A 10,000-nucleotide genomic window follows, 5' to 3' on the forward strand; every position below is an offset into this window, starting at 1 on the left:
GCAGCTTCCTGTCGAAAGAGGTGCTCCGTGGGATAGCCGAGGACTGTTGGTGCTGAAGGATCTGCTGGCACTGCAGCCGGTCCGGGCCCTGGGTGGGCGACCCGCGGGGCAGCGGCTGATTGGCTGGGGTGGGCACGCGGTGCCAGGTGGTGTTCCGCTTGAAGGGCGTCTTATACTCGCAGGGCGTGCCCTCACTGTCCAGCTTATACTCCACCATGGGGATGCGATAGAGCTCCGAACAGCCCCTGGGAGAGAGAAAGAGAGAGAGAAATAAGAGGAGGGGCGAGCGGAGAGAAAGAGAGAGAAAGTGAGAGAGAGAGAGAGAAATAAGTGGAGGAGCGAGTGGAGAGAAAGAGAGAATGTGTGGGGGAGAGGGGGAAAGAGAGGGGGAGAGAGAGATAAGGAGACAGAAACAGTCCATGCTCATCACCATGATCAGCTCCTTTCCCTCGTCACTACTCAGGTTATTGCTGACATAGTGGATGGTGGATGGAGAAGTGATGGTGAGGCCAGAAATAAAAACAACACCCTTGGGTGCAGCTAAATTACCCCATCAGTGCAGGCAGGACAAACACACGGCGGCCATTAAAGATGTTTCGCTGAGTGTCCATGAAGCGAAACGATAGCACGCTATTAAAATAAATACAAGCGAAGCAACGTCATGTGTTTTGTATGTAATGCGGTGGAGAGCATTGATGAGGTGTGTGTGTGTGTGTGTGTGTGTGTGTGTGTGTGTGTGTGTGTGTGTGTGTGTGTGTGTGTGTGTGTGTGTGTGTGTGTGTGTGTGTGTGTGTGTATTTGTGTGTCTCTGTGTGTGTGTGTAAACAGTGTTGAGGGGCCGAGAGAGAGCTAGTGCTTCTGCTAGAGTGGACATGGGGGAGGTAATAAAAACAGCTGAAAACACATTCGCTGCCCCAGTGGAGCCCCAAATCTCTGCTTAAGCATCACTTAAGCCGGTGATGGGTTCCCCTTGAAAGAGCAGAGGGGAATCCATCTCCTCTCCCCCTGCTGTAAGACCCCCAGGCCTGCCCGCCAGCTTTCAGAACATTACATGCAACATTAATTTTCCTTTTTTGAAAGAGAGAGAGAGACCTACAGTGGAGGGAGATGATGCTAAACAGAGAAACAGAGTGTCCAGTTCCCGAATGACTTGCAGCAGAGCCTCAGTAAATGTTCCGCTCCTCAGTCATCCACAAACCGCCCCTTCAAGCCAAATCCCACCATCCAAAACCAGCCCCAGCTCACAGCCCCAGGGGCAGTCCTTTGTGTAAAGGGCTGGTGGTGGTGGTGGTGGTGGTGGTGGGCCAAGGCTTAAGAGAGAGCCAACCTGCTGGTGGGGGACTTGGGACCTGGATGAAGGAGGAGGTCAATACGACCACCCCCAAACCCCCAGAGCTCCGAGAGGGCTTTAATTAAAGTGACCCCAGGAGCATTGGGAGCACGGCTCATATACACCTGAAAGGAGCGGGTCTGGAGGGGGGAGCACCTCCTATCCTCCCCCCTTTTCCTCCTCTATTGGGAAGTGGTTCTTTGTAGCTCATTGCCGTCTACTGACACTGGTCTTGGATCTGTAACAAACCTGAAACTCAGCTTCCACAGCACTAACCAGTGACAGAACCACTGTATAACTATACATATATTATTCCTATGCAAGCCAAAATACAGTGAATGTGCACTGACTGTTTCAGCCAAGGCAGTGATGCTTTTTCAATGCATGTGCATTTATAGCAAGCAGTCATTGTAAGTGCATGCATGTTGCATGGTTCACTCGTTTCATTGGCCTTTGGGTGGCTGTGCACATACTGTACATTACGATAAGACAGCAATAAAATGCAAAACACTTATTAAAGGACGACAAGGTTTAATTTACCAGTGCACAGGCTATTAAGTTAAATGGGTGCCACACACCAGACGATAATACATATCAAACACTATAAATAAACACCTCTTTTGCCACTGGTTGTGATCACCAAGACTTGGTGTTAAAGTGGAATATAGATTTACATAAGTGACACAGGAAGTATAGCAGTTGACTGAACATGGGCTGGCTTAAGTGGTGAATACATTAGCATAAATCGCCTGAAGAACACAGATATATTCATCTAGACCCCTTGTCCATTGCCGCAATCAAGCAGCATTAACGCGGTGTCAAAAGAGCAACACGTAAACACTCGCTAAATACTCCAACACGCCAGCTCCCAGTGCTTCATATGAGGGTGCTAACACAGTCATTAAACAGATTAAGTGTGTATCCCTCAAGGCCTTTTGCCGCACATCATTAACTTCAGGAGGGGTTAAGCAATGTCAACAGGACGTCGCCGTAAAAGGTCTCGGCTGCCGCGCGCCGTTCGCATCTCATCGACTCCGTTTAGGATCACTCGGCCTGCTGCCGTGCTGTCGTTGGTCCACAAACGGAAATGCACACGGCCCATGAATTCTAGTTTGAGAAAGAGAAAAAAAAATCGCCCCTTGGACACATTACTGAGCGCCGATCACCACAGGGTTCCAAGCAGTGAGAAATGACTGCAACGCTTCATGACTTGCCCATGTGTTCATGTGCCCTGTTGCAATTTCGACTGTACTGTAGCAATAACTACTGTACAGGCAAGACTGAAGTAACAGTTCTTCGAGTGTGTAGTCCTTGGCACCTTAACTAAATAATCTGCTCTGGGGGAACCCACTCACTGTCGAATCACTTTGCTAATACCATCGAATCAGGAGTGCGGAGACTTGGCCAGCTTCTGAGGCCTGATGGAATTTCACCAGCACCAGTAAAGGCTCTAGCAGAGGCAGAGTGTACGCCCCCCTCCCCAACCCCCAATCTCAACCCCCAACCCTCCCGGGTGTGAGAACAAATCCCCTCTCTCCAACCTACTGGGCCGGTCAGGATTGATGAAACTGCCTTTTCCAGCCGCCTCTGCCAAGAACCACACAGAAACCTCCTGCCTCACACAGAATCCGGTGTCACAGGGAAGTTATGGGAGACTATGTCACAGGCGCTGGGGCTTACAGCGATAGCCGCGGCATCTAAAAATAGGCTTTTCACTGCTTAATAAACACCGAATGGTTAATTTCACAAGGCCCTGTTCTAATTTGTGGATATGAGCTTTCGCGCCAAGCTGTGCTGGATAGTGTAATCAACTAATTTATCATTCTTGGCTAACATGGGCTCGAGCAGTGTGTGTTGGAAGAGCCTGGAAGATTGCGGAGTGTAGTTCCCCAATAAACTGGCCACTCCATCACACTGATCAAGCCCTCTGTTTAACATTTAAATACGTGGTATGACAGGTTTGTTCCGGCACTGAGGCAAAACACATGCTTGGAAGGCCGAGCCTGTGCTTAATGGCCTCCTGCTTTTAAAGAGAGAGAGAGAGAGAGAGAGAGAGAGAGAGAGAAAGAGACCCTGGCTTTGTTCTAATGGTCACAGGACCAGCTGGGCCTCAGGCAGAGGAGCTGCTGTTGCTCGCTGCTAATAAACGGTTCATCAATAGACATCAGCGATGCCCTGCTGACAGCTGTGGTCTTACTGTGTGATCTTTTGGCCAGTCCACCATTATTATTATTTTCCCTGAATGCTGACCACACAATAACATCAGGAAGACTATGACAACTTAGACTCATTGACCTACTGTATATAATATTAATGGTGTTATTGGTATAATGGCCTTTTCTCATTCACTACCTTTTTCAGTGCTTAGGCAGGAATGGATTTAGTAACTGATGGTGAGATCCACTGTTATTTAAACTAGATAAGCTGCCTACAGAGTGGCACAAATATTTCTACAATATAACTGTCAATGGTATATAAATTGAAATTAATCCTGGCTCAAAACCTTAATAAAGCTGTCTTTTATACACTTGGAAAGCGGTCATTACAAGAAAAAAATGTGCATGTAGGGCTAGTACATAATTCCCAAGCAGTAAGTTACTAAATATAGATCTGAGAGCTTTATAACTAATGGTTGGTGACCGTGCAGTGGAAGTGGATCTGGTTTCCCAAGAAACCTCCTGGTCAGATTGGCTTGAGATGGATCATGGGAAAATAAAGCACACTTCAGTCAAAGCACTAGCTAACCAAGACAGGAAAGTCTGGCCTGCATCGCTCACTGTACACAGTTTATACAGTAAAGAAACACAAATAGTAAAAAATATAGACCAAGACACACAAACACACACACACACACACACACACACACACACACACACACACACACACACACACACACACACACAACACACACACACACAGACACACACACAAATAAAAAAACACTCAAGGCCCAGAGGACAAAAATGTTTAGCTTACTTGGATACATGTATCCGTTAGTTATAGCCTGTCCACATTTTCAAAGAGCCCGACACAGAATATTTTTAACTATGTTGTTAAAAGCAGGGCCTGCCTGTAAGAAACTGACGGTTTTACCTTCTCAGTTTGAAAAATGGGTAGCAGGCAGGCAAAAATGTTTAAAGCTTTTCCATAGTGACAACAGAAAAGGCCCTCACGCTGAACAGGCTTGTAACCACATCCGTCTCCAGTGTAAATAATCTATTCTCTAGGCTGGACTAATATTCGAGCCATATCTCATTCTGCTCCAGCTGGACCACCACTAGAACCTTAAAAAGGCACAAGTGTCTAGCATAAATAAATCCTATTGCTTGGACAAAAAAATGAGCTGAGGAAGCAAGATATGCTCGGTTTCTTTTCCAGGACTCAGACAACCAGAACATCGGGTTATAAAATGAAAAGAAAAACAAGCAATAGCATTTTGTGGAATGGGGGGAAAAAAGACAACAAAATGATCCTCCCTCAGAGGGCTTCGTACTTGCCTGTAATGTTGGCCTCCCATTCAGGAGTTTTCTAACTTTGGCTATTTCTAGTCAAGGTCAGAGTTTGAAGGGCATAGCGCCCTCCTCCCATTGTTCCTGAGCTGACCGTTTTTATCTTCACACTCCAAGTAGCAGCCACCACCTCCAGTTTCCCACAGATTCCTTCGAACTGACATAATGGTGGTGAAACTGGAGCATTCGTTGTTGACTGGGACACCTTTCAACTGGTATTAGAGTGAGAGGGAGCCAGAGGCTGTCTGGAGGACCCTTCAGATTCCTTGGCTGACCTCTGGGCTTTCTAATTTGAAGGGTGACCTGGAGGATGAAATCCCTCAACAAGTGCCTGAGATAAAGCAAAGCAGTGGGCTTTGCATGGTGAATGGCATCACTAATCCCACCTCTACTGTAGCCGTGGAAGCCTTTTGACCCACTAAAGCTTTCAAGTTGATAAAAATAGACGCTCCCTTCATGGGCTGCATCGAGCACTACCCCTTCCAGATGCATACTGTGAGATAACAGCGAGATGACATTTGATAAATGTTGCTTTTGTTTATCAGCTAAGGTTCTCACAATTGTAGTGTCTTAAGAGTGATCCTCATCCCACCAAGATGCCCAGACGTTGAGAGAACCTGCCTGTGTTTTTTATGTGTGTGCATGTAATCATATTTATGGAAGGTTTGTTTTGTCTGTGCGTCTCAGTGCAAATGGAGATTATGATTGCATGACCGTGTATTATCACATATCACCCTAAGAGGATTACGGTTGGTTTTGGCTCCAGCTGTAGAGATACTGTACAGCACCTAGCGAGGCCACGTTTAGATAATCTGCATGGAAGGCATTTCCTTTAACACCACCATCGGCATTGCGTTTGAACTTACACCCTGCATCCTGATAACATCATTATGCCGAGATTGGGTCATTTCAATTTTGTTTTGCATTAGCTTGGCAGCAGATCATTTCTAAAACGGTGTGTTCCCTCGGCTGCTGTCGCCGAACTCAAGGGCAAAATGATGAATATTTCAGTTACAATACATTGCTATTTCTTGAACCTTCACTTACGAAAACTTTTTAGAGATTTAGTTCAAACCAATCACGAAATCAAGATGTATGTTACAAAAACAACAGAAAACAGTATGTTTATTTCCTTTTAATATGCCAGTTAATGAATGCCTGTAGAAATAAGCCTCAAAAGAGAAAAAGTAAAAGGAGACAGACATGATGTCTCCACACAAGCTTACTATTATGCTTTCAAGCTCTTGAACTCGCAGCTCTGTTTGATATGTGGCCTACTCCCTCAATTATGAGGGAACACCACTCCAGTTTGCCAGGTTGAGGAGAGGATGTCTCCCTTTAGAAGCCAAAACACTTGTGTCCTAATCGGGGGACCTGAGTGCTTATAAACCGCAATCTGCTTCTTGGTGTGCGCCATCAGACGTGACCGGGAGACGTGTTTCGTTCATTAATCAAGAGCGGGCTGGCTTGTTATCGTTAGCATGAAAACTGCTGACTGTCCATGTGTGCTAGCGCCTCAGCCCAGCTGGCATTCTCTCTCCGCTGCATTTGTCCACGCTCATTAGCACCACGGCCCTGTCTCTGTGCTGTTGGGTTTTTGTTGTTGTTTTGATCCCATACAGGCAAACGAAGAGAGACCAAGAGATCCAATTCAAGTTCATTGGGTGAATTTTACTGCTTAAAAAGGCAGAGACACAGCACTGAGGGGAATAGCTAGCTCTGAATAACATAAGCCCCCCGAGCTTGAGTCATCCTACCTCTTCAGACCCTGTCTGCTCACTGTACAAAACTCCACAGTACTTGGGAGATGTGGTGGTGGGGATCTGAGACCAACCTGCGGGGTGTGCCGTCGTCGTAGGGCTGGATGATGACCACCCTGACGGTGACGGAGGTACGGAGCAGGTCGATCATCTGCTCGTGGGTGAGCGTGGCGACGGCCACCTTGCAGATCTCCACCAGCCGGCTGCCCTGCCTCAGGCCGGCCTTCCAGGCGAACCCGAAGGGCTCCACGTCGGCCACGATGCCCTCGAAGTTCACGTGGAAGCCCAGCTGGCCCAGGCCATTCCTGCGCAGGGTCATGTCCGACGTCTCGCAGCCCCGCGTCGCAATCTGGGAGACAAGAAGACGGAACAAGAGAGGGGAAGAAGAGGGTAACGGAAGGTTAGAGGGTTTCTTAACATAACAAATTGTGTGTGTGTGTGTGTGTGTGTGTGTGTGTGTGTACAGTGAGACCGAGCGAAAAAGCGCAGAATAGGGTGAGGTTAAAGGTCAATTCATCTGAGTCCTTCCTTAAGTTTACATAAAGTCCTTGAACAATGAGGGCAGGGTCATCTCAAGTCAAGGGAGAGCTTCCTATACAAGGAAGAGAGACTCAACTGCTCTAGGCTCCATTTTACAGAGACGGAGAGGAAGAGATATAAATACACACACACACACACACACACACACACACACACACACTCCCACACACACACACAAATATGCAGCCCTCTTTATGAAAAAAAAGAAGGAGGGCAGGAGAGTGAGAAAAAGAGCCAAAACTGAAATGTAGCCCCTCAAGGCACTTTCCAAACAAAAACACAAACACTGATGCAAGAGCAAGAGAGTGTGTTTCTCCATAATCTAAAGAGCCTTTCGTATGGAAATAATGATGAGATGAACCGCCGCGATGCTAACACACTTAAATAAATGCACCGTGGCAGCCCAGAAAGCCCAACCTCGGACTGCGGGACACAGGGGCTGCTGACCCAAGCTTTAAATCACTCGTCATGTTCAGCCCATGGTCCTGGCCATCCATGCCTCCACTGTGCAGTAGACTAAGACACTCTCTGAGACAGACATGAGCCCGCTAGGCAGTGATGAGCCTGATGTACTCGCGTCTCTCAGAGTACACAACAAGAACTGAAGAAGTCCAATTCACCCTCAGATGATTCAATAGCTCTTAATGCTTGACTACCCTGCTTTATTCCTATGAAGAAAGGGGGACCGCAGGAGTGTCTTCAATAAGTGCCCATTGCAGCTTTTTCTGGTTGAAGTTGTGGTTATTAGAGATATGCAATGCATAGTATTAGTGCCATACGATCCTTTTAAATTAAGTATTATTTCTGGATTGGCTGGTTTATCAAGCTTGAAGAAAATGAGCTCCTGTCTACTGAAACAAAACACATTGAGCAGAGGACGATAGAGGAGAGACCCTTAACATTTCTAACCATACCTCTACGAATAAATTGTTATTCAACTACACTTTATCAAAAAAACATTGCATTTGACAAGGCGAAGCAGTCATCAGCCGTGGGTGTTCGGGAGCAAAAGTGCGAAAGCTAGCAAGATTTTATCAATGCTTACTGTAGGCTGCTGTATTGTTGGTGTAGTCTGACGTTACTCAAGTTAGCTCGCTAGTTTTAGACGACAAACTATGAGATTAATAATTGAAGTCAGTTTTGTGTTGCCAAAAGCACAATATAAATGCCCTGAAATTTCCAATTGATCTACAATCTACAATTGTCAAAAAGCTCCAAAATGGATCACACTTTCATTGATTGAAATGGGCCTGTTAATTATCTGTAGTTTCTTTAATCATGGATCTGGAGAGGTCATTTTTTGTGTTAGTCCTCTTTCCAGTAACATTGACAATACATGTTTTTTATTAAGTTCATTTTTTTTTTTTTACTTTCATTCCTAGTGTGTGTGTGTGTGTGTGTGTGTGTGTGTGTGTCTAAGAAAGACTTGGACCCTGTCCAGGGCTTGGCTATAAGGCCAGAGGCCTGGCTCTCCAGGCCATGGGAACATGTGGGTCAGTAATTAAACCTCCAGGGCGCTGATCCCTTGCAAATCCTCTCCTGTAAAAAGGGTTGAGTAGGGCCAGACATCCATCTTGCGCCCCCCCCCCCCCCTCGCCCCACTGTATTCACATGATTAGAGAAATTGAGCAGACAAAGCAAACAACAAGCCAGTCAACACAACCATATTTATCCATAAACATGTCTCCACTAGCCAGGAAACAAGCTCCCCTGCAAAGCCACATAAACCCAGTTGGTGCTTAGACTACTCCTATCCAATTAACACACGCTTTCTCAGCCTGCCTTGACAGCGGGATAAAAAGCCTGCTCTGGAGCAGTGGGAGATGTCTCGTGACGGTATACATGTAGACCACGTGAGAGGTGAGGGGGTGAACAGCTCCTGTGTCTGCGGTGGCTCCGCTGTACGGGCCATGGCTGCCGATTAACACATTTCACTCTTGCCTCACTGACCTGGATGTGCAATAGTGGGAGCCTGGGAGGAGAGTTATTATCTCATACGTGGAGGATTTGAGGCCTGGGGGATCCATGACATTAATGCTTTAGAGAGCAGTGTGAGGTTTAGGTTAAGAGCTTGACAGCCATACCAAACTCCAACCCACCTGCCTCCACCCACGCAAACCAGCAGCTTCAGCTTCAACAGAGTGACCACTGAGCTATCTGAACTAGAGCCTCCTTCAGCTTCAACAGAGTGACCACTGAGCTATCTGAACTAGAGCCTCCTTCAGCTTCAACAGAGTGACCACTGGGCTATCTGAACTAGAGCCTCCTTCAGCTTCAACAGAGTGACCACTGAGCTATCTGAACTAGAGCCTCCTTCAGCTTCAACAGAGTGACCACTGAGCTGCCTGACCTAGAGCCTCCTTCAGCTTCAACAGAGTGACCACTGAGCTGCCTGACCTAGAGCCTCCTTCAGCTTCAACAGAGTGACCACTGAGCTGCCTGACCTAGAGCCTCCTTCAGCTTCAACAGAGTGACCACTGAGCTGCCTGACCTAGAGCCTCCTTGTGATTCCGTTCAATTCTGATGGTGCGTTCCAGCTGTACTTGGAAGTCAAAATGCCCAAGTTCCAAGTCAAATTTCAAGAGGAACGCTACCTGAAGTCGGAATTCCAGCTCAGGAAATTAAGCAAATCTCATCAACCCGGATTTCAGAATACAATAGATGGCTGCCTGCACTTCATATGTCCTGCACCAACTTCTATCTGAGGACATGTTGCTACTGTGTTTGTAATGCGCAAAATACTGTGTTATGCGTTGTTATCAACTGGTATTTCTGACATCTGGCATCTGGTCACGTGGTCAACTCGGGTGTGATCTCATTCCCAGCTCCGAGTTCCGATTTAAATAGAACTCCCTATAAAG

General features: G+C 46.8%; 1 protein-coding gene across 1 annotated transcript in view; it reads right to left on the bottom strand.

Moving 5' to 3' along the window:
• The window catches only part of LOC308373063 (signal-induced proliferation-associated 1-like protein 2), a gene marked incomplete at both ends in the record, with an annotated part of 64,846 nt that overhangs the window by 32,270 nt on the left and 22,576 nt on the right, over positions 1-10,000 (bottom strand). The window contains 2 exons of the mRNA XM_080848467.1: positions 1-245; positions 6,674-6,948. The exon at positions 1-245 is cut by the window's left edge and continues 13 nt beyond it. Of these exons, the coding sequence (XP_080704593.1) occupies positions 1-245; positions 6,674-6,948 (520 nt within the window). The remainder of the gene's footprint in view (positions 246-6,673; positions 6,949-10,000) is intronic.

Source organism: Sprattus sprattus (assembly GCF_963457725.1).
Source record: "Sprattus sprattus genome assembly, chromosome: 12".
Taxonomy (NCBI): domain Eukaryota; kingdom Metazoa; phylum Chordata; class Actinopteri; order Clupeiformes; family Clupeidae; genus Sprattus; species Sprattus sprattus.